At 41.4% G+C, this 19,095-nt stretch overlaps 1 protein-coding gene across 1 annotated transcript in view; it reads left to right on the forward strand.

Moving 5' to 3' along the window:
• Positions 1-18,659, forward strand: part of PLD1 (phospholipase D1) — a 364,378-nt gene extending 345,719 nt beyond the window's left edge. The window contains 3 exon segments of the mRNA XM_075340618.1: positions 13,643-13,796; positions 14,088-14,205; positions 15,622-18,659. Of these exon segments, the coding sequence (XP_075196733.1) occupies positions 13,643-13,796; positions 14,088-14,205; positions 15,622-15,846 (497 nt within the window). The 3' untranslated portion in view covers positions 15,847-18,659.
• Positions 18,660-19,095: the final 436 nt, after the last annotated feature.

Genomic DNA, 19,095 nt, shown 5'->3' on the forward strand with positions numbered 1-19,095 from the left:
ATCTGAAATTTGGCAAAAATTTGAAAATTTTGCATTTCTCAAACTTTGAATTTTTATGTCCTTAAACTAGTGTTATGTTAAACAAAATAGTTAACTAACAGTTACCATTTTGTCTACTTTATATCAGCACCATTTTTTAAACAAACTTTTAACCCTTCTAACAAAAAATTCTATCAGCAATTTTTTTTTTTTTCTTTTTTTTTTTCTAACAATTTCCAAAACCATTTTATTTAGAGACTACACTACAGTTCAAATGTTTGGAGTCACCCAGACTATTTTGTGTTTTCCATGAAAAATCACTTTTACTTCTCAAATGAGTTGCATAATGAATAGAAAATATAGTCCAGACATTGACTAGGTTAGAAATAATGATTTTTACATGAAATAATAATTTTCTCCTTCAAACTTTTGCTTTCCTCCTAGAATACTCCCTTTGCAGCAATTACAGCTTTGCAGACCTTTGGCATTCTAGCTGTTAATCTGCTGAGGTATTCTGGAGATATTTCACCCCATGCTTCCAGAAGCCCCTCCCACAAATTGGATTGGTTTGATGGGCACTTTTTGTGTACCATACGGTCAAGCCGCTCCCACCACAGCTCAATAGGGTTGAGATCTGGTGACTGGGCTGGCAACTCCATTACAGATAGAATACTAGCTGCCTGCTTCTTCCCTAAATTGTTCATGCATAATTTAGAGGTGTGCTTTGGGTCATTGTTCTGTCGTAGGATGAAATTTTGCTCCAATCAAGCGCTGTCCACAGGCTATGGCATGGCGTTGCAAAATGAAGTGATAGCCTTCCTTATTCAAAATCCCTTTTACATTGTACAAATCTCCCACTTTACCAGCAGCAAAGTAACCCCAGACCATCACATTACTTCCACCATGCTTCACAGATGGCGTCAGACACTCTTCCAGCATCTTTTCAGTAGTTCTGTGTCTCACAAATGTTCTTCTGTTTCAGCCAAACACCTCAAACTTCGATTTGTCTGTCCATAACACGTAATTATGTATTGGACACTTTTTTTTTTTTTTTAATTCACAGGGGCGGGCTAGTAACCAATTTGTTTTTACAGTGGCATTATCATTTTATTTATCACCTGCTATTTTTACTTAATAATTTTATTTATATGACACCTTACGTCCCCCATTGAGGGGCATTTTAATATTTAAATATTTGTATTATCATCTTATTTCCCTTGTAACTGTGGCTGGTATATTAGCCCCAGTTACAGAGGAAATGCAGCCTCATGGTAGAATAGTAGAGCTGACTGGGTCTCCTATTAGCCAGCAACTCCTGCTCCTTCCCTATACACAGGACTGCTGCACATGCAGGAGGAAGCACAGTCAGTGCTAGTACCACATACATAGTGCTTTAGCACTGTGTATATACAGTGACAGTAAAGATGTAGATGGCAATAAACAGTCAGTGGCTTCTCCGTGGGTACTCTGGCTGTCCGTTGCATGATCCTGTGTAGCTGCTCTACTATGCAGAGTAGGAGCGGGACTGCATGGATGTTTTAGGTCTATTGGTGAACCAGAAGCGCTTAACAGAAAGGGAACCTGTCACCTAGAATATGCGTTCTGACCTATCAGCAGACGCATGTGTGCCCTAATTACACCTCCCTACCCATCCTTGTGTTGTAAAATTGTATAATATGAAAGTAATAAACGTTTTATTACCTTCATATTTCCTATGTAAATTAGAGAGCCGCTGGCCACATGGGCGGCTCTTGCCCTATGGACGTCTGCATACTTTCCATGGTATCATGCCCCTGTGGGTGTGATACCATGGAGTCACATGAGCGACATCCCTGTCGCTCATTCTATCCTGCGCACGTTTATACTTACCATTGCGGCAGGCTTCTCTTCCGGGTTCTCCTTGTCAGTTTCAAACGCGCACTGCGCGTCTGAAGCCGCCGAGTGAACACCCGAAAAAGAAGCCTGCCACAATGCGCGCAGGATAGAATGAGCGACGGGGATGTCGCTCATGTGACTCCATGGTATCACGCCCACAGGGGTGTGATACCACGGAAAGTATGCAGACGTCCATAGGGCAAGACGCCACCCATGTGGCCAGCGGCTCTCTAATTTACATAGGAAATATGAAGGTAATAAAACGTTTATTACTTTCATATTATACAATTTTACAACACAAGGATGAGTAGGGAGGTGTAATTAGGGCAAACATGCGTCTGCTGATAGGTCCGAACGCATATTCTAGGTGACAGGTTCCCTTTAAATTAGAAGTACTATAAGACTAGTCAGCCTTAGTGCCATTGGTATATGTGAAGTTAGCCAGGAACATAGTAATTTTAAACAAAAATTAAAAATGTAAAACATTTTTAGAAACAATTTTAGTATGTAAAATAAATTGTTGCATATTAATTCACTATCTTTTTGTTTATTTTTCTACTGTTCTGAGTCTGTGAAAAGTGTCAGAGAGCCACATAGCATTTTTTGGAATAATATCGCAGTCTACACGCTGTGACTGGATGATTGTGTAGTTGGTTACCATGTAGATAAATATATGCAATCTCATTCCCATGGTTTTAACAATGCTTTGAGTGTTTATATGCAAATTTGTGTAACTGCAAACTTGTTTTTATAGGCTTACTGCTTGTTGCATTTTGCAGAAAACCAAGCATGCGTCAAGAGTGGGCTAGCTGTCAAAATGGAGCCCATCTGTCTTGAATCAAAATCAAGTTTAGTAATTAAACTTGACAAACCTGTTGTCTGTTCTTTGAAGAACAGTGAGTGCTTTGAAATGAGAAAATATTTGGCATGGTCTCTACTGCAAAACCACACATCCTAAAAAATATTTAATTATGAAGATTACTTAAAACACATTTTCAAATCACTCATTTTTATAGTTGTATTTTGGGAACTAGCTGAACCCAGGTGTAGGTCTTGGGAAATATTCCTCCGACTGCCACATGCTGTTTCAGGCAGTCGTGCATGTGTTTTCAGTGGGGAAAGTGGAGAAAGCCAAAGTCTGATATGTTTGGTAGTGGCTGATCAGGAGATGGAGATTCGGCTCAACTACTTGCTTTGAATGCTCTCGAGGGAGAGTCAAATGGCTCCTCATGAACATTAGATGACTGACAAGTGTGAAGATCTAATGTTGTGAGTTGTATATTCAACTAGGCACGTTAACAATCCAATTTTTTTTTGTTTTTGCATCCAAGGTCTTACAGCAACTCCGAGTAGATGGTCAAACGAGATACCCTCAGTCCATGAGATCCCAAACTGATCTAGATAGTTCCCACTGCCCACGTACCAGGCGATATCCACGATCTCCAAACTCTTGGGTGACCCACAACTTTTGTATCTCCTTCCGGCATGGTCTGTAGTCACAGCCTACGTTCCTCTAGACAACCGATACCACGACCACAGCACATGTATCCAACTCCGACAGGCAGCAAATCCCTATCCCCTCATTAGTGTGCTAAGTACCCCAAACTGCCCCCAAGTTTGAACTCGACCCATGAAAATACAACTTCCCGCTTTCCCAATGCGAACACTGCATTGGTGGAGGTATTTTCCTGAGGCCGAGCCCCTCAACTGGGACTGCATGTGATACACCCCCCTCCCCCCAGCGATGACTGATCTACTGGGTCTACTCTCACCATCCACATAATGGGACTAGTGGCTGGGAGAACAATGGCTTAATTAAGGCCCATGTGGTACTAACGAGAGTAATGAAATAATGAAATTATTGCTTTTCTCTAATTACCAATCTCGTGCCTGGTCTTCTGTGTGCATAAGATCTATCCAGCACATCCTGCCTCCTGGCTTTGGGGTCTAGAAGAGCATGATACATGTATGTGTGAACTGCCTCCCATGGTGCCCCTCCCAATCCAATACCATTTTATTGTGCACCTGAAACTGACGAGCAAGAAATTATCTAATGAAACACAACCATGAGATTGACGTAACCAGCGCTCCGTGCTGGAAAAAGTCTGCATCCCTTTGAGACGTGGACTCCGCTCTATGTCCATTGGTCCAATAGTCTTTAGTCCGCTGCCAGGTTCTCACAGCAGGTTTCATTGGCATTGATCTGTAGGTCCTGTAAAATAACAGTTACAGGTCAATTTTTTTTGGTTTTTTTTTCTGTTTGTGCCCTCACTCTGGCATGAATCATTTTAGCATTGGACATACAGTTGATTGTATTGGTTATAAATGTCATACTTGGGATACTTTTACTTGTAAGAAAAAAAATAACAATGGAGCATGGCATCTGCCATATGCTGGTGCGGGCTATTTCATTTTAAATTGGAACCTATTAAAAAAATAAAAACAAAAAAAATTACCCAAAATGAAAGGCCTGAAAAATCTGTTGTAAGATGTATCATGCACTCTTTGCCAGTTATTGTCTTTGTTGCTCACTTTACTGTATTTCATCTCTGTGAAGGTCAGGTTCAATTTTTCCAATGTAAGATATACACGGTGTGCAGAATTATTAGCCAAATGAGTATTTTGATCACATGATTTTTATACATGTTGTCCTACTCCAAGCTGTATAGGTGTAAGAGCCAACTACCAATTAAGTAAATCAGGAGATGTGCATCTCTGTAATGAGGAGGGGTGTGGTGTAATGACATCAACACTCTATATAAGGGGTGCCTAATTATTAAGGCTGCTTTACACACTGCGATCTCGCTAGCGTGCGTACCCGCCTCCATCGTTTGTGCGACATGGGCAAATCGCTGCTCGTGGCGCACAAAATCACACGGACCCGTCACATGTACTTACCTGCATAGCGACGTCGCTGTGACCGGCGAATTGCCTCCTTTCTAAGGGGGCGGTTCTTTCAGCGTCACTAAGCAACCGCCCAATAGAAGCGGAGGGGCAGAAATGAGCTGGACGTAACATCCCGCCCACCTCCTTCCTTCCGCTTTGTCGGCGGCCGCAGGTAAGGTGAGGTTCCTCGTTCCTGCGGTGTCACACATAGCGATGTGTGCTGCTGCAGGAACGATGAACTACATCGTCCAAGCATCAGCAACGATAATTGGGAAGAGGGGGGGATGTCACAGATGAGCGATTTTGAACGTTTTTGCGACAATTCAAAATGGCTCATAGGTGTCACACACAATGACATCGCTAAAGCGGCCGGATGTGCGTCACAAATGCCGTGACCCCAACGACATCGCTTAAGCGATATCGTAGCGTGTAAAGCCACCTTTAGGCAACTTCCTTTCCTTTGGCAAAATGGCTCAGAAGAGAGATTTGACGGGCTCTGAAAAGTCCAAAAGTGTGAGATGTCTTGCAGAGGGATGCAGCAGTCTTGAAATTGCCAAACTTTTGAAGCGTGATCACTGAACAATCAAGTGTTTCATGGCAAATAGCCAACAGGGTCGCAATAAGAGTCTTGGGCAAAAAAGGCGCAAAATAACTGCCCATGAATTGAGGAAAATCAAGCGTGAAGCTGCCAAGATGCCATTTGCCACTAGTTTGGCCATATTTCAGAGCTGCAACGTTACTGGAGTATCAAAAAGCACAAGGTGTGCCCTATTCTGGGACATGGCCAAGGTAAGGAATGCTGAAAAATTACCACCTTTGAACAAGAAACATAAGATAAAACGTCAAGACTGGGCCAAGAAATATCTTAAGACTGATTTTTCAAAGGTTTTATGGACTGATTAAATGAGAGTGACTCTTGATGGGCCAGATGGATGGGCCAGAGGCTGAATCAGTAAAGGGCAGAGTGCTTCACTCTGACTCAGAAGCCAGTAAGGTGGAGGTGGGGTACTTGGATGGGGTGGTATCATCAAAGAGATGAACTTGTGGGACCTTTTTAGGTTGAGGATGGAGTGAAGCTCAACTCCCAGTCCTACTGCCAGTTTCTGGAAGACAACTTCTTCAAGCAGTGGTACAGGCAGAAGTCGGTATCGTTCAAGAAAAACATGATTTTCTTGCAGGATAATGCTCCATCACATGCATCCAACTACTCCACAGTGTGTCTGGCCAGTAAAGGTCTAAAAAATGAAAAAATAATGACATGGCCCCCTTGTTCACCTGATCTGAACCCCATAGAGAACCTGTGGTCCCTCATAAAATGTGAGATCTACAGGGAGGGAGCTTAACTTCCAAAAATATTAAGCTTTGATATGTGAGTCTTTTGGGTTGATTGAGAACATAGTTGTTGATCAATAATAAAAAAAAATCCCCTAAAATACAACTTGCCTAATAATTCTGCACACTGTGTATACATTGCATTACTGCGACGCAATGTGAGCATGGAACTGTACAAACATTGTTGTAATAGTGATTTTTATTTTCACCTTATTTATTTTTTAATTTGCACCTTTTTTTTTTTTAAGATCGTTTAGTTAGGTGTGTTTTATTTTGCAAAAAAGTAATTTTAAAGAAAAAAAAAAGTCTGATTTGTCAGCATCATGTTAGAGCAAATTAGATTGATACACTGACTGTGGGGAGCGAATCAGTTTAACTAAAAATGTATTTAACAATTATGTAGCCGTCCTATTCTAATATTGATCTGAAACTCTCTGGTTGGCTATAGGAAATATTGGGATGTGCCTTTCAACAGGTTCTCTATGTCCTCCTGGTTAATTGTATCATTATCAAATTATTTTATGACTACCAATAGCAAGAAAAACCTTTCAAATTCTGAAATCCTTGACAGGAAATATATCACTATTATTATTATTATTATTATTATATTATTATTGGGAAAAAAAACTATTAACTGTTAATTACGTCACACACTAGGGGCTGACCCTTTTATTTGCTGATATGTAAATGTCAGAGCACGACACGTACAGTAGGCACAAGGTATAGGGTTGGACAATGATCGCAGTCTCCCATCGTCTATTCTGTAGCTACCTCGCGTGTGAACGGTGTTTGCCCCCTGACATTCCCAGTTTACAGCTGTAGGTAGAGCCAGGCGCCATTTTATTGTGACTATGCACTTGGCTACAATTTACGTCCTGTAATCACTACTTATTATAGTCAGAGCGGAGCAGTGACATCATTGCCAGCAGCAGCTTTCTGATCCGTAATTACCGGAGTACAGTGAGTACAGGTCACTGAATAAGGGCTGCGGAGGTGACTTCATCCAGCAGTGAGAGCATTGTTCCTGGATGAAATCTGTGTAATCCAAAGGAAACGGGTGGGGAGAAAGCTCACCGTTAGTTCTGCAGACCTACAGGTGCATGGATATGGCTGGCTACCACAAGTCAATGGAAAAAAGGAAAGGTCCAGCACCAAAATTTTCCATAAAAAATATTTTGATCTTCTTTATTGGGAAATCACATACACGATAAAATCAAATATGTCCCATGATGTGGACCTAATAAGGCCTCTTGCCTTACGCGTTTCGAAATGCGTAAGGCGGAGGCTTATTAGTTCCACATCATGGGACATATTTGTCTTTATTGAGAAATCACAATTTCTTGAAAATTTTGGTGTTGGACCTTTCTTTTTCTAGTGGATGGAGTCACCTCTGCAGCCCTGATGGTGCTGAACCCGCCGTCTCTGCACACAAGTACTATGATCAGAGCGCTGCAGCTGGAAATATGACTGCATCACTCTGATCTCTGTAAGTAGTGGAGAATGATGACCAGGGTTGGCAGAAACTACATCCCCCTTCCAGCCAAATGACTGACTTATTTTTAATGTTTCTATGATTTTCAGCTGTGTCAGTTGTATCTGTTCCTTGGAATGCCTGGTGGCAAGCTTTCCCAAAACTGCTTTTCCTTGGACCTTTTAGGGAACAGGTTCTTTAGCCATTATTAGTTATGTGTTCCTTGGAAAGCTGGGTGGTAAGTTTCCAATGGAACAGCTACAACTAAGAGTGTTTGAAGAAGCTATTCCTGGGGAAGCTGGGTGGCAAGCTGTCATTGGAACAGCTTTTACAAGGATCCTGCTTTCCCAGGAACAGATACACCTCACAGCTGCTACAAAACTATGTTAGACAGTAGGTTGCAGTTTGTGCTTGCTACTCTGCAAACCCCATCCTTAAGGCCTCAGTTCCACTAGCGTATGGCATCTGATGTGATCACCATACGCTCAAGACACTCGGCTAATACTCTACTGCGAGTGAGAGCAGAATATCTTTATAATCCGATCCGATCTTGCTTTCTGATCACAAATGAGGAGAAGGAGCCGATGCCTGTCTGATCGTTCATCGCAATGCGCTCGGATGTCATCAGTGCAGTCTGATGTTTCACACACACCCATAGACTTGAATGGGTGTGTGATGCGAGACTCTGCGAAATTCATAATGTTGCAATTTTGTATTTTCTCATGCCGTTTCCGCCTCTGTTATCAGGAAAACTAGAGTCAACCCTGATAACATTCATCGCGATCCTGTCCACTTGTTTGTATTGCAATATAATCCCTAACAAAATGGCTCAGCACTCTGTTCCTAAACTTTACCCCCCCCCCCCCCTCCTTCTTTGCAAACTCCCAGAACAGGAGAGGAGGAGTGACATCAGATATGTAAATGCAAGCAGGTCCTGCCCCCATGTATTACACTTATAATATGAGCTAGCAGTATACTAGGTTTTCACAGCTGCTCCCTCTAGGGATGTAAAAGTTAAAAACACTTTCTATTTTTATACCATAAAATGTTGGGGTTTTGTTTTTTTGTTTTTTTTAATCTATTTTGTTTATTCTATAAATTCCCAATAAATGGGAACCCAGGAGCAGTTGTTAAACAGTTTTTAGATATTTGCTGCTTCATACATCTAGCCATAGCTGATCGTGGGGGGTGAAGTGTGTTGTAACCCCTCTGATCTCATATTGATGACCCATACTAAGAATAGGTCATCTGTATCGAAATACTGGACTTGCCCCCGAGACGCTCTTCAAGAGAAATGTTTCCCCCACTCACAGGCCGAGGCCTATCACGTAGCCAAATCAGACCTCCTGCTTTGCACTGAGGAAGGGCAAACACCCCAAATCACGTGTTTGCAAATTAAGTTTTTTGTTTTTCTTCTTATCCTAAATCATATGGTAAGGCCCGTTAAAGCATCCATATTGACTTTTAGGATTGTTACAATACAGTTCAACAGAGTAAGGGGTACTTCTCACACAGTGAGATCGCTGCTGAGTCACAGGTTTTGTGATGTACCAGTGACCTTATCAGCGATCTCGCTGTCTGTGACACTAAGCAACTAACTGCTGTGTAATTGTTGATCATTACACACTGTTCTGGTTCATGTTTTGCTCGTTGATCTCCCGCTGTGCAGCACACATCGTTGTGTTTGACGGCGGGAGATCAACGAGCACCCACTCTGTGTAAGCAGCGTACGCTGGTAACCAGAGTAAATATCGGGTAACTAAGCAAAGCGCTTTAATTGGTTACCCGATATTTACCCTGGTTACCAGCGTACACTGCTTAGCGCTGGCTCCCTGCACACGTAGCTAAGGTAAATATCGGGTAGCTAAGCAAAGCAGTTTGCTTAGTAACCCGATGTGTACCCTGGCTACGTGTGCAGGGAGCCAGCGCTAAACGGTGTACACTGGTAACCAGGGTAAATATCGTTAACCAAGCAAAGCGCTTTGCTTAGTTATCCGATATTTACCCTGGTTACCAAGCCTAGAGTTGCTGGTGGCTGGTCGCTGGTGAGATCTGCCTGATTGACAGCTCACCAGCGATCATGTAGCAACGCACCAGCGATCCTGACCAGGTCATATAGTGGTCGGAATCGCTGGTACGTCGATTAGTGAGACTGTACCCTAAGAGTACCAGAGATCAAGTCCTCTTCCACTCTGAAGAAGCTATTGCATACTTACATTTCCAGAGGAGCATTGTGGGGCCTATAGGTCTACTTATGACATAATTTCACTCTCCAAAAGTGAAACACTTCCCCTTGGGCTATACCTTTTTTAATTCCTAAATTATTTCCTGATGTATAAGAGTGTCATTTTTCTGGTCTAAACATGAATTGATCACATAAAAAATACATGATTGAAATCCATAATGTAGTTACTAAAATCCAAATTTAATTAGCATGTGATCCAGCCTTTGCTAGAACTGAGCATATGTCTGCCTTTTGTGCAAGATCTACCCTATAACTATAGCTCACACGAGGGATTATGGAAAACAGATGCATATTGCATCCACAAGCTGTTACTTTATTACTTCATATCATCAGCTGCACAGAACTCCTTCTCCCATTGGATTGGGCAGAGTGCAATATTGCTAATAAAGCTCGCAAATCTCTGAACCTACAGCCGCCTTCTAATGACCGCCATTAAATGAGTCACTGGCAAAATCAATGATCACAGGAGAACGAACTGTAAAAATTCATTATCCACCATAACAACCGCTGCTTCCTGAGGTGACACAATCAGAAAATGTCTCTAATTTCTGTAGGATATGTGATTAGAAGGTGAGAGAAGGATAGAAGTATACAGGTTGTAAAATTAAATTGCCAAAGGCTTTTTAATGGCCGTGGAAGTAGTTTAATAACCAGTCGGGTTCTTCATATGTATCTGTGGACACTAAAATCTGAGCACAAATTAAGAACGGGCAAAAAGAAAACTCAGCTCATCCATTTGGTTTCAAGTGGTTTTTATGCTTCTTCAGTTCTCCAAGCACTAATCATGGACAGAAAAGCTCTTTTTGTGGTTTTTGGGGGGAGGTTTGTATTTTGCTTCAAGCAGAGAATATGCCCTTATGCAAAATAAACTTTGTTCTAACAATATACAAGATTGGCACTAGACTGGTTTGTGAATGGTCATTAATCAGAGCTGCAGTCAAGATGGCCAGTCACCCAGCTCCGACACTGACATATATCTTTCACCTTTCAGATTTCCCACATACTAAAACCGTTTATTGACCATTTGTGTAAGAAAACCAATATAATGTGCCATGGCCTGTTCTGCCTTTGTAAGATATTAACTTCTCCATCTGATGATCCACCCCCTCAAACCTGCTACTCCTAGAATTCCTAAATGTTTGCAGGCTTTATAATATTATCTTCTATTCTAAACCTTAACAGATCACATTTAAGAAATACATGATTGAAATTCATAATGTGGTCACTAAAACCCAAATTAAATTGGCATGTGATCCAGCCTTTGCTAGAACTGAGCATATGTCTGCCTGGTGTTACTTTCTCAGCCAGAGGGACTGATTTACATACTAGCTCAGTTCCTCTATATCAAAATAGATTAGAGCAGCACTTTAGCTTCCACATTATTGCTGTGAGTGCCAAACCTCTCAGGTAACCATTCCAATACGCTATACAATGCAAAAAGATGGAGGTTGCGCTCTGTTTCAAAGATGGTGTCCTTTAATGGTCCATTAGTGTGACCGTGACGTTTCTGTTCACCAGGAACCTTTCTCAAGCAGTCTGCTTGAGAAAGGTTCCTGGTGAACTAAAACGTCACTGTCACTCTAATGGGCCATTAAAGGACTCAATCAGTTATTCTACGGTAGTAGAATCCAGGAGGCTGATTCTGAGATCCCATCTCTCTGGTACAGGGTGCCCTTCAGACTGCACACTTTTATGCCATATGTTTCCCCTCCATGCTGCAGTGTGGTAATGAGCTGGGTACAATTCTTCTGCTGTCCACCTACAAGTGTTTCATCATTTAATTAACACAAGAGCCTATATCTAGGTCATTTGAAGACATTCCACCCCTGTATCTTGTTCTCTGTGGTGCAAGAGTTTGAGGGCTACGTCATTCTTGACAACATATATTTTTGCATGGTGTGTTTTTTGGTTTTGTTTTGTTTTTTTTTCGTCAGACAAATTTTATACTGAGGAAAAACTCACAGATCTACTCTGCCTTATTGACCAACATTGGGCCGATTTTCTCACATTGCACCATCCAGTTTAAACACTACAGTAAGCGAACCCTAAGAGAGAATATGGCGATGTTAGTCCAAGGTCCTACACATTTCATCACAGCACCACTTTCAGCTAAGACTTGCACTGGTCAAACACATTGTTGCCTGATTTCCTCATATACATATACGCTCATCTATCAAGTGTTCACGTTTTTTTAAAGGGGATGATCAGCTGTATTTATTTTTTTCCCTATATAGCGCCATTAATTCCAAATGTATCCGCTCTTGGTGCAGCTGGAGCTGACTAAATAGGAGCTGAGGTGTAGATCTTAGAAGCAACCACTAAGTAGTAAATAGAGTAGTGCTGTCCCACCAGAGCTGTTCACAGCAGGTGGATGTGTTGGACTTCCACCAGTCAGAGTTACCAACTTTGGCTTTTTGTTTTATTTTTTTCTGAATAGCTAATCAAAAAATCACAGACAATATTTTTTACAGACATATTGCATCGATGTAATCAAAATTATGGTTTTCCACCATGTCTTCAGCCCATAATCCTATATAAAAACAGCTGCATTCACTGTGAACGGTAAAATGCTGACAGTAATAGTCAAAATAATTTGCATAGGTTTCTTCAGTTTACAAATAAAAAATCAGACCCCTTTTAAATTTTTTTTTTTTATGGACAGGGCAAAAAAGTTTCCTATTTTTTTCGGACTGTCTTGGAATTTCTGGGTGGTTGGCAACCTTACCATTGATATATTATTTAATTCTCCTTAGGATAGCTCACCCTTATCAGTAGTGCACAGCCTCTTAAGGCTATGTGCGCACATGCGTTTTTCGCTGCGTTTTTGGGGCGTTTTTCGGGTGCGGTTTTGGGCTCAAAACTGCATGACTTTGCTTCCCCAGCAAAGTCTGAGTTTTCATTTTTGCTGTCCGTACACATCATTTTTTTTTTTTTTTATAGCTGCGTCTTTCAGCTGGAAAAAAAATAGTCATGTCAATTCTTTTCTGCGTTTTTCACTGCGTTTTCCACCCATGCAATACATTGGAAAAATGCAGAAAAACGCAGAGATCAAAAGCGCAGCAAAATGCAGGCAAAAATACGGCAAAAACGCATGCGTTTTTACCGAAGCGTTTTTGCCACAGGTGCGTTTTTGTGATTTGCGTGCGCACATAGCCTTAATGTGAGAGAGAAATAAGCTGTTGCCAGAAGTGTCTGGCAGAAGCTCATCTTCCCAGAAAAACTTATCATGCGCAAGCCTTCTTTACCACAACATCTTTCTTCAGCAGAGAGTTTGCACCCCAATACCGATTATCTAGTCGGAATGATCTAGCCCAACATTGCTGATTCGTCCCACAGTCATCTAATCTGTACGCGCATCTTTTGTGTTTGCCAAAACTGATAAATCTTAATATTCCTTATATTTTGTACTAATAATAGGCTTTCTATCCCCGTACTTAGATTGTACAAATTCTGTGCACTAGATGGGAACGATGGCTGATGTTTTGGAATGTTTAGAGCAGAACGATGTTGAGTACAGAAATGAGTAGCTACTTTGTATTTGCTTATAACACACCAATAGAAGCACATTTGGCAAGAAATAATGTAGATATGAATTGAGCAGCGAGAAACTTATGAGTGAAAAATCGTTTTGTGCTTAGCAATCCTTTGTAAGCCTCGTTAATGCTCTTGAATTGATGCAAAGTCCTGTCATCATGTTAGGACTATGACGTTGCCATGTTGTAGAGGTGATGGTGCCTGTTGGGATCAGCAGGCACACTTGTGATCTAGACACGGACACTTTCCCTAGAATTGTATTCTTATGTGATAACTGCTCTGCTAATAAGACAATTCATCATTTTCCTTCACCCTTTTAGGTTCAGCTAATATTAATGACCGCAGCATGATGGGAAAGCGTGACAGCGAGATGGCTGTTATTATACAAGACACAGAGAATGTTCCCTCGGTCATGGATGGGGAGGCTTATGAAGCTGGGAAATTTGCCCTGTCACTTCGGATGCATTGCTTCAGGTAGACCAAGTCTTGGGCAATAATATGAGCACTCTATACACCTCATATACCCTGACACTTTCACAATTTAACTGAGACATGTCTAATATGAGTTATATTGATTGACTGTCATCTAAAGATATGCCTGGAAAAGCAAAGTCCTTGTTAGACACACAATTGTCTTTCTTCCACTTACCTGTGCTACACCTAACACCAAGAAAGTGCACAAAAGTTTAAAAAGTCCTATAATCTCTCTGCCAAAACTTCTCATAAGACGATCATGATTTATCATCATCCTGTGTTCTCTTCCAGGCTTCTCCTTGGTTGCCTTAATGACCAATCTGTCAATATTCAGGACCCCGTTAGTGACAAATTTTTCAAAGAGGTTTGGGTGGCCACAACTGCGCGCAACACAACCATATTTGACAAAGTAGGTATATGGTGGTATGATTTGGTAACATTAGGGCAGGCTTATACTAGACAATCATTCTATTTGATAAATGTTTTGCATTTCTAGACTGTCTAGTCTGTTTACACCACTTACTGATTGCCTTATTATGGACAAGAAATGTGCAGAATCCTCCTAATTCTGCCTTCTTTTCATCTATAGCAGTAACACTTCCGTGGACCTGCATAAAAACAAATACTTAAACTTAAGGGTGCTTTACACGCTGCGACATCGCTAACGATATATCGTCAGGGTCACGTCGTTAGTGACGCACATCCAGCACCGTTAGCGACATCGCAGCGTGTGATACCAAGGAGCGATAGTCAGCGATCGCAAAAACATCAAAAATCGTTGACAGACACGTTGCTCCAAATCATGTCATTGGTGGTGCATGCCGCTGGTTGTTTGACGTCCAATGAGGAAGGAAGGAGATGGGCGGCATGTTCCGGCCGCTCATCTCCGCCCCTCCTCTGCTATTGGCCGGCCGCTTAGTGACGCCGCATGTGACGTCGTTATGACGCTGAACGCACCTTGAAGGAGGGATTGTTTAGCGGTCACAGCGACGTCTCTGAAAAGGTATGTGCGTGTGACGCTGCCGTAGCGATAATGTTCGCTACGGCAGCGATCACCAAATGTCGCACGAACGACAGGGACGGGTGCTATCGCGCACAACATTGCTAGCTATCGCTAGCGATGTCGCAGCATGTAAAGCACCCTTTAGTCTTGATGTCCCGTGCAGGGACAGACTAGTCCTGGGAGACGCAGAGAATCTCTCAATGCATATGTCCATGACTTGGTTGGGAATCCTTTACCTCAAGATTCATATTTTAACCTTTCGGCTAATTTTTTCCCTCTGATTTCTCCACTTGTATTTTCACTTATGTTCTTGCTACAGATTGGTGATGAAGCAAGAGCCAAACCTACATGGGTTACATGCATATATGTGTAATTCAGTGCAGAGTTCACATGAATAGGGTGAAGATGGTGGTGAAAACCAGCTTTATTCTCCCACCATTATTAACATGCTGTGGATTTTAAAATTTTCGTCATGATTTTTTCTCTGTATGGAAATAGTCCGGTACATGTGATCGAATTGTTTAAAACCTAATTCACATGTATTGTACTATGAATGCCCAGAAAATTCGACCATGTCCAGACCTATCCTTAATTTTTTTTTTCTGATATATAATTATTTGTAATGTGTTACGTTGTCGTGCTTGTTGGTTTACAAAGACAATGCCCATTCATTACGGCTTTAGAATAAGTTGTGCTTAGAAGAAAGGATTAATCTGATATTGTTGCCACAGCCAGTTACTGACAAAAAGTTTTTGCTTATTTTGAATCCACAGAAGCCTGCTTCATATAACGAGAATGTTTTTGTATCTGTTATTATACTAGGTGTTCCGATGTCTTCCAAGTGATGAGGTACAAAACTTTTTCCACCTCCCGGATTTCCTTGCCAAGTCAGGTCTGGCCACCCTGGATCGTGTCAAAGCACAGGAAGAAGTGCAAAGGATTCGAGGTTTTGCTGTCCAGCTACCATTCTTATTCCTTTCCGGAGAAAACCTCTTACCATCTGTGGGAACTAAGGAGGCCATTGTGCCCATGGAAACCTGGACTTGAAATGATCTTTCTTTAAAAAAAAAAAAAAAAAAAAAAATTCTGAGTTACCAAGTAGCCAGAAACTTTCTACAGATTCAGGGACCATACCAGTGGACACTAAATCTTTTTTAACGCTTTACTTTTTTAGTCATTGAGTCCTCAAAGTTGTATTTATCTCAGAAACCAAGAACTTTTATTAATTTCCTTGATTTTCATGGCACATTCTGTGTGATAGTATACATCACTTTTAATTTAAGTTGAGATGTGTTGAATTTTATCCTGCCACTCGTGCTCCGATTTTACTGTAATTAGTGTACAGGCTAGATGGCTGTTTGGGTAAAGTGTCATACATGATCACTGTATATATGTTACATACAGTGTGTTTCTTATTGCCTAACCACTTGTTCTGTTGTGGACCAAACTATTCTTTGAAACCCAAAATGGTTTCTTGTTTTAAATGCTACAGAAACATGCCGCTACCCAGCTGCCTTGATCTGCAGATCGAAGTGGCCAAGTAGTCAGGGAGCCCACACATCCATATTATTGTTCTCGTTATTAATGAACACTAACATTCCTTTTGGCAAAAGCTGCTAATTACATTTGGTGCCATGTGCTGCCAAGTGCTACCAAACAGATGGAAAGTAAGACCTTTGTGTTTTCTCTGTCATCTGTCCTGTAGAAGGATTATAACTTGCATTCAATAGGACCACGAGCCATGAAATCTATGTGCCAACTATATCTGCATATGAGACTGTGCCATAGAATACCACTTCACTGTATTTTGACCTATAATCTTTACTTGTCATTTTGTATTTATTGAGTTGCACATGGGATATACTTAAATAACTGTATGGGGCACTGTTGTACATTAACAAACTATATGAGCCATAGTGGACCCTTGGATAAGGTGTAGGAATAATGACGGGCAACGTCTTTAGATAACACCTTTTTTAGCTACTATTCTGTAAAGACAAGCCTAGGTAGGTTTTAATAACTCATGCATTTTAAAGAATAAGAAATATGTATAAGTTTTTTTTTTTTTTTGCATATATAATATAATATTATACACACCAAATACAAGTCATTAATAGCCTCTTTAAAGGGAATCTGTCAGCATATTATGCTATTAATTCTGAAAGCAGCTCAATATAGGGGAAGATATCCTGTAGTTTCAAAACTATCAGTGCTTAATCAGTAGATTTCTCATGTACAGCACCTTGGAGTCAATGGTGCTTTATAAATATTAATAATTTACTTTTGGACTTGGTGTCACATGCATGTCAGTCCAGATATTTTGCGTAACACCGTTTCTACCACTAATCGGCATCTTCCTGTGTACACTGTACATTGTCAGTAAGCTGCCTCAACATTTTGACAATATATATCCATATCTCTCTCTGTACGTGTGTGTGTGTGTGTGTGTGTATATATATATGTTTGTATGTATGTGTATGTATGTGTACATATATAATATATATAATATAAATATATTTCATATTATATATACCGTGTTTTTCCAAAAATAAGACCTCCCCCAAAAATAAGCCCTAGCAGGGATTTTCAGCATTTTCGGAGAAAGGCTTAAAATATAAGCCCTAGTCCTGGATCAATAATGAAGTGTCCATGCAGCTAGAAAAGATACAGATACTGCAGAACACTTCATTATACACAGCGGCACCCGGCAATTACACTCACCCGACACTGAGCAGCAGGACCTGCAGTGATCGCACACCCGCACACATACAAACACACTCAGATCTCACACACACACCAGATCTCACACACAAACATCGGATCGCACACAGTCAGATCGCACACATAATCAGATCGCACACACAAACATTGGCTCACACGCAAACAACAAATCACACACACACACACACACACACACACACACACAAACCTCGGATCGCACACACATCGGATCGCATACACACTCACCTCATCCAGTGACACCGATCTCTTCTCGCCGGGAGAATCCTGAGAGGCAGTGCGGTGCAGCGCGACGAACAGGACCTGCGGCCGGACACGTGACTTGCTTCATTCTCTGCTGCCGTAAGTGCTGGATGTGATGTGATGTGATGTGATGTGTGTGTGTGTCTGCAATCGGCTGTGTGTGTGTGTGTTTTTCTGCGATCGCCTGTGTGTGTGTCTGTGTTTGGATGTGTGTATCTGTGATCGGCTGTGTGTGATCTGCTGTGTATATCTGCGATCTGCTGTGTGTGTATCTGTGATCGGCTGTGTGTGCCTGCGATCTGCTGTGTGTGATCTGCTGTGTATATCTGTGATCTGCTGTGTGTCTGTGTGATCTGCTGTGTGTGTCTGGGATCTTCTGTGTGTGTCAGCTAGCAGCAGGGTAGGACGGCGTGCAGCACCGACCAGAGATCACAGGAGGACCTGGGAACCACGCAGACGTCCTGGTCTGGTGAGTATGAGTCTCCTGGGAAGTGGGGGAGTCTGCTTTTTTGGGGGGTAAACGTACCCCCAACCGTGTTTCTCCAAGAATAAGACCTCCTCCAAAAATAAATCCTAGCGCTTTTTTGGGGGGCAAAATAATATAAGACTGTGTCTTATTTTTGGAAAAACACGGTATATAGATATAGATAGAGGTATATATATATATAGATAGATAGATAGATAACATACAGTTAGGTCCAGAAATATTTGGACAGTGACACAATTTTCGCGAGTTGGGCTCTGCATGCCACCACATTGGATTTGAAATGAAACCTCTACAACAGAATTAAAGTGCAGATTGTAACGTTTAATTTGAAGGTTTGAACAAAAATATCTGATAGAAATTGTAGGAATTGTACACATTTCTTTACAAACACTCCACATTTTAGGAGGTCAAAAGTAATTGGACAAATAAACCAAACCCAAACAAAATATTTTTATTTTCAATATTTTGTTGCGAATCCTTTTGGAGGCAATCACTGCCTTAAGTCTGGAACCCATGGACATCACCAAACGCTGGGATTCCTCCTTCTTAATGCTTTGCCAGGCCTTTACAGCCGCAGCCTTCAGGTCTTGCTTGTTTGTGGGTCTTTCCGTCTTAAGTCTGGATTTGAGCAAGTGAAATGCATGCTCAATTGGGTTAAGATCTGGTGATTGACTTGGCCATTGCAGAATGTTCCACTTTTTTGCACTCATGAACTCCTGGGTAGCTTTGGCTGTATGCTTGGGGTCATTGTCCATCTGTACTATGAAGCGCCGTCCGATCAACTTTGCGGCATTTGGCTGAATCTGGGCTGAAAGTATATCCCGGTA

This window comes from Anomaloglossus baeobatrachus, chromosome 3 (genome assembly GCF_048569485.1).
Source record: "Anomaloglossus baeobatrachus isolate aAnoBae1 chromosome 3, aAnoBae1.hap1, whole genome shotgun sequence".
In the NCBI taxonomy this organism is placed as follows: Eukaryota; Metazoa; Chordata; class Amphibia; order Anura; family Aromobatidae; genus Anomaloglossus; species Anomaloglossus baeobatrachus.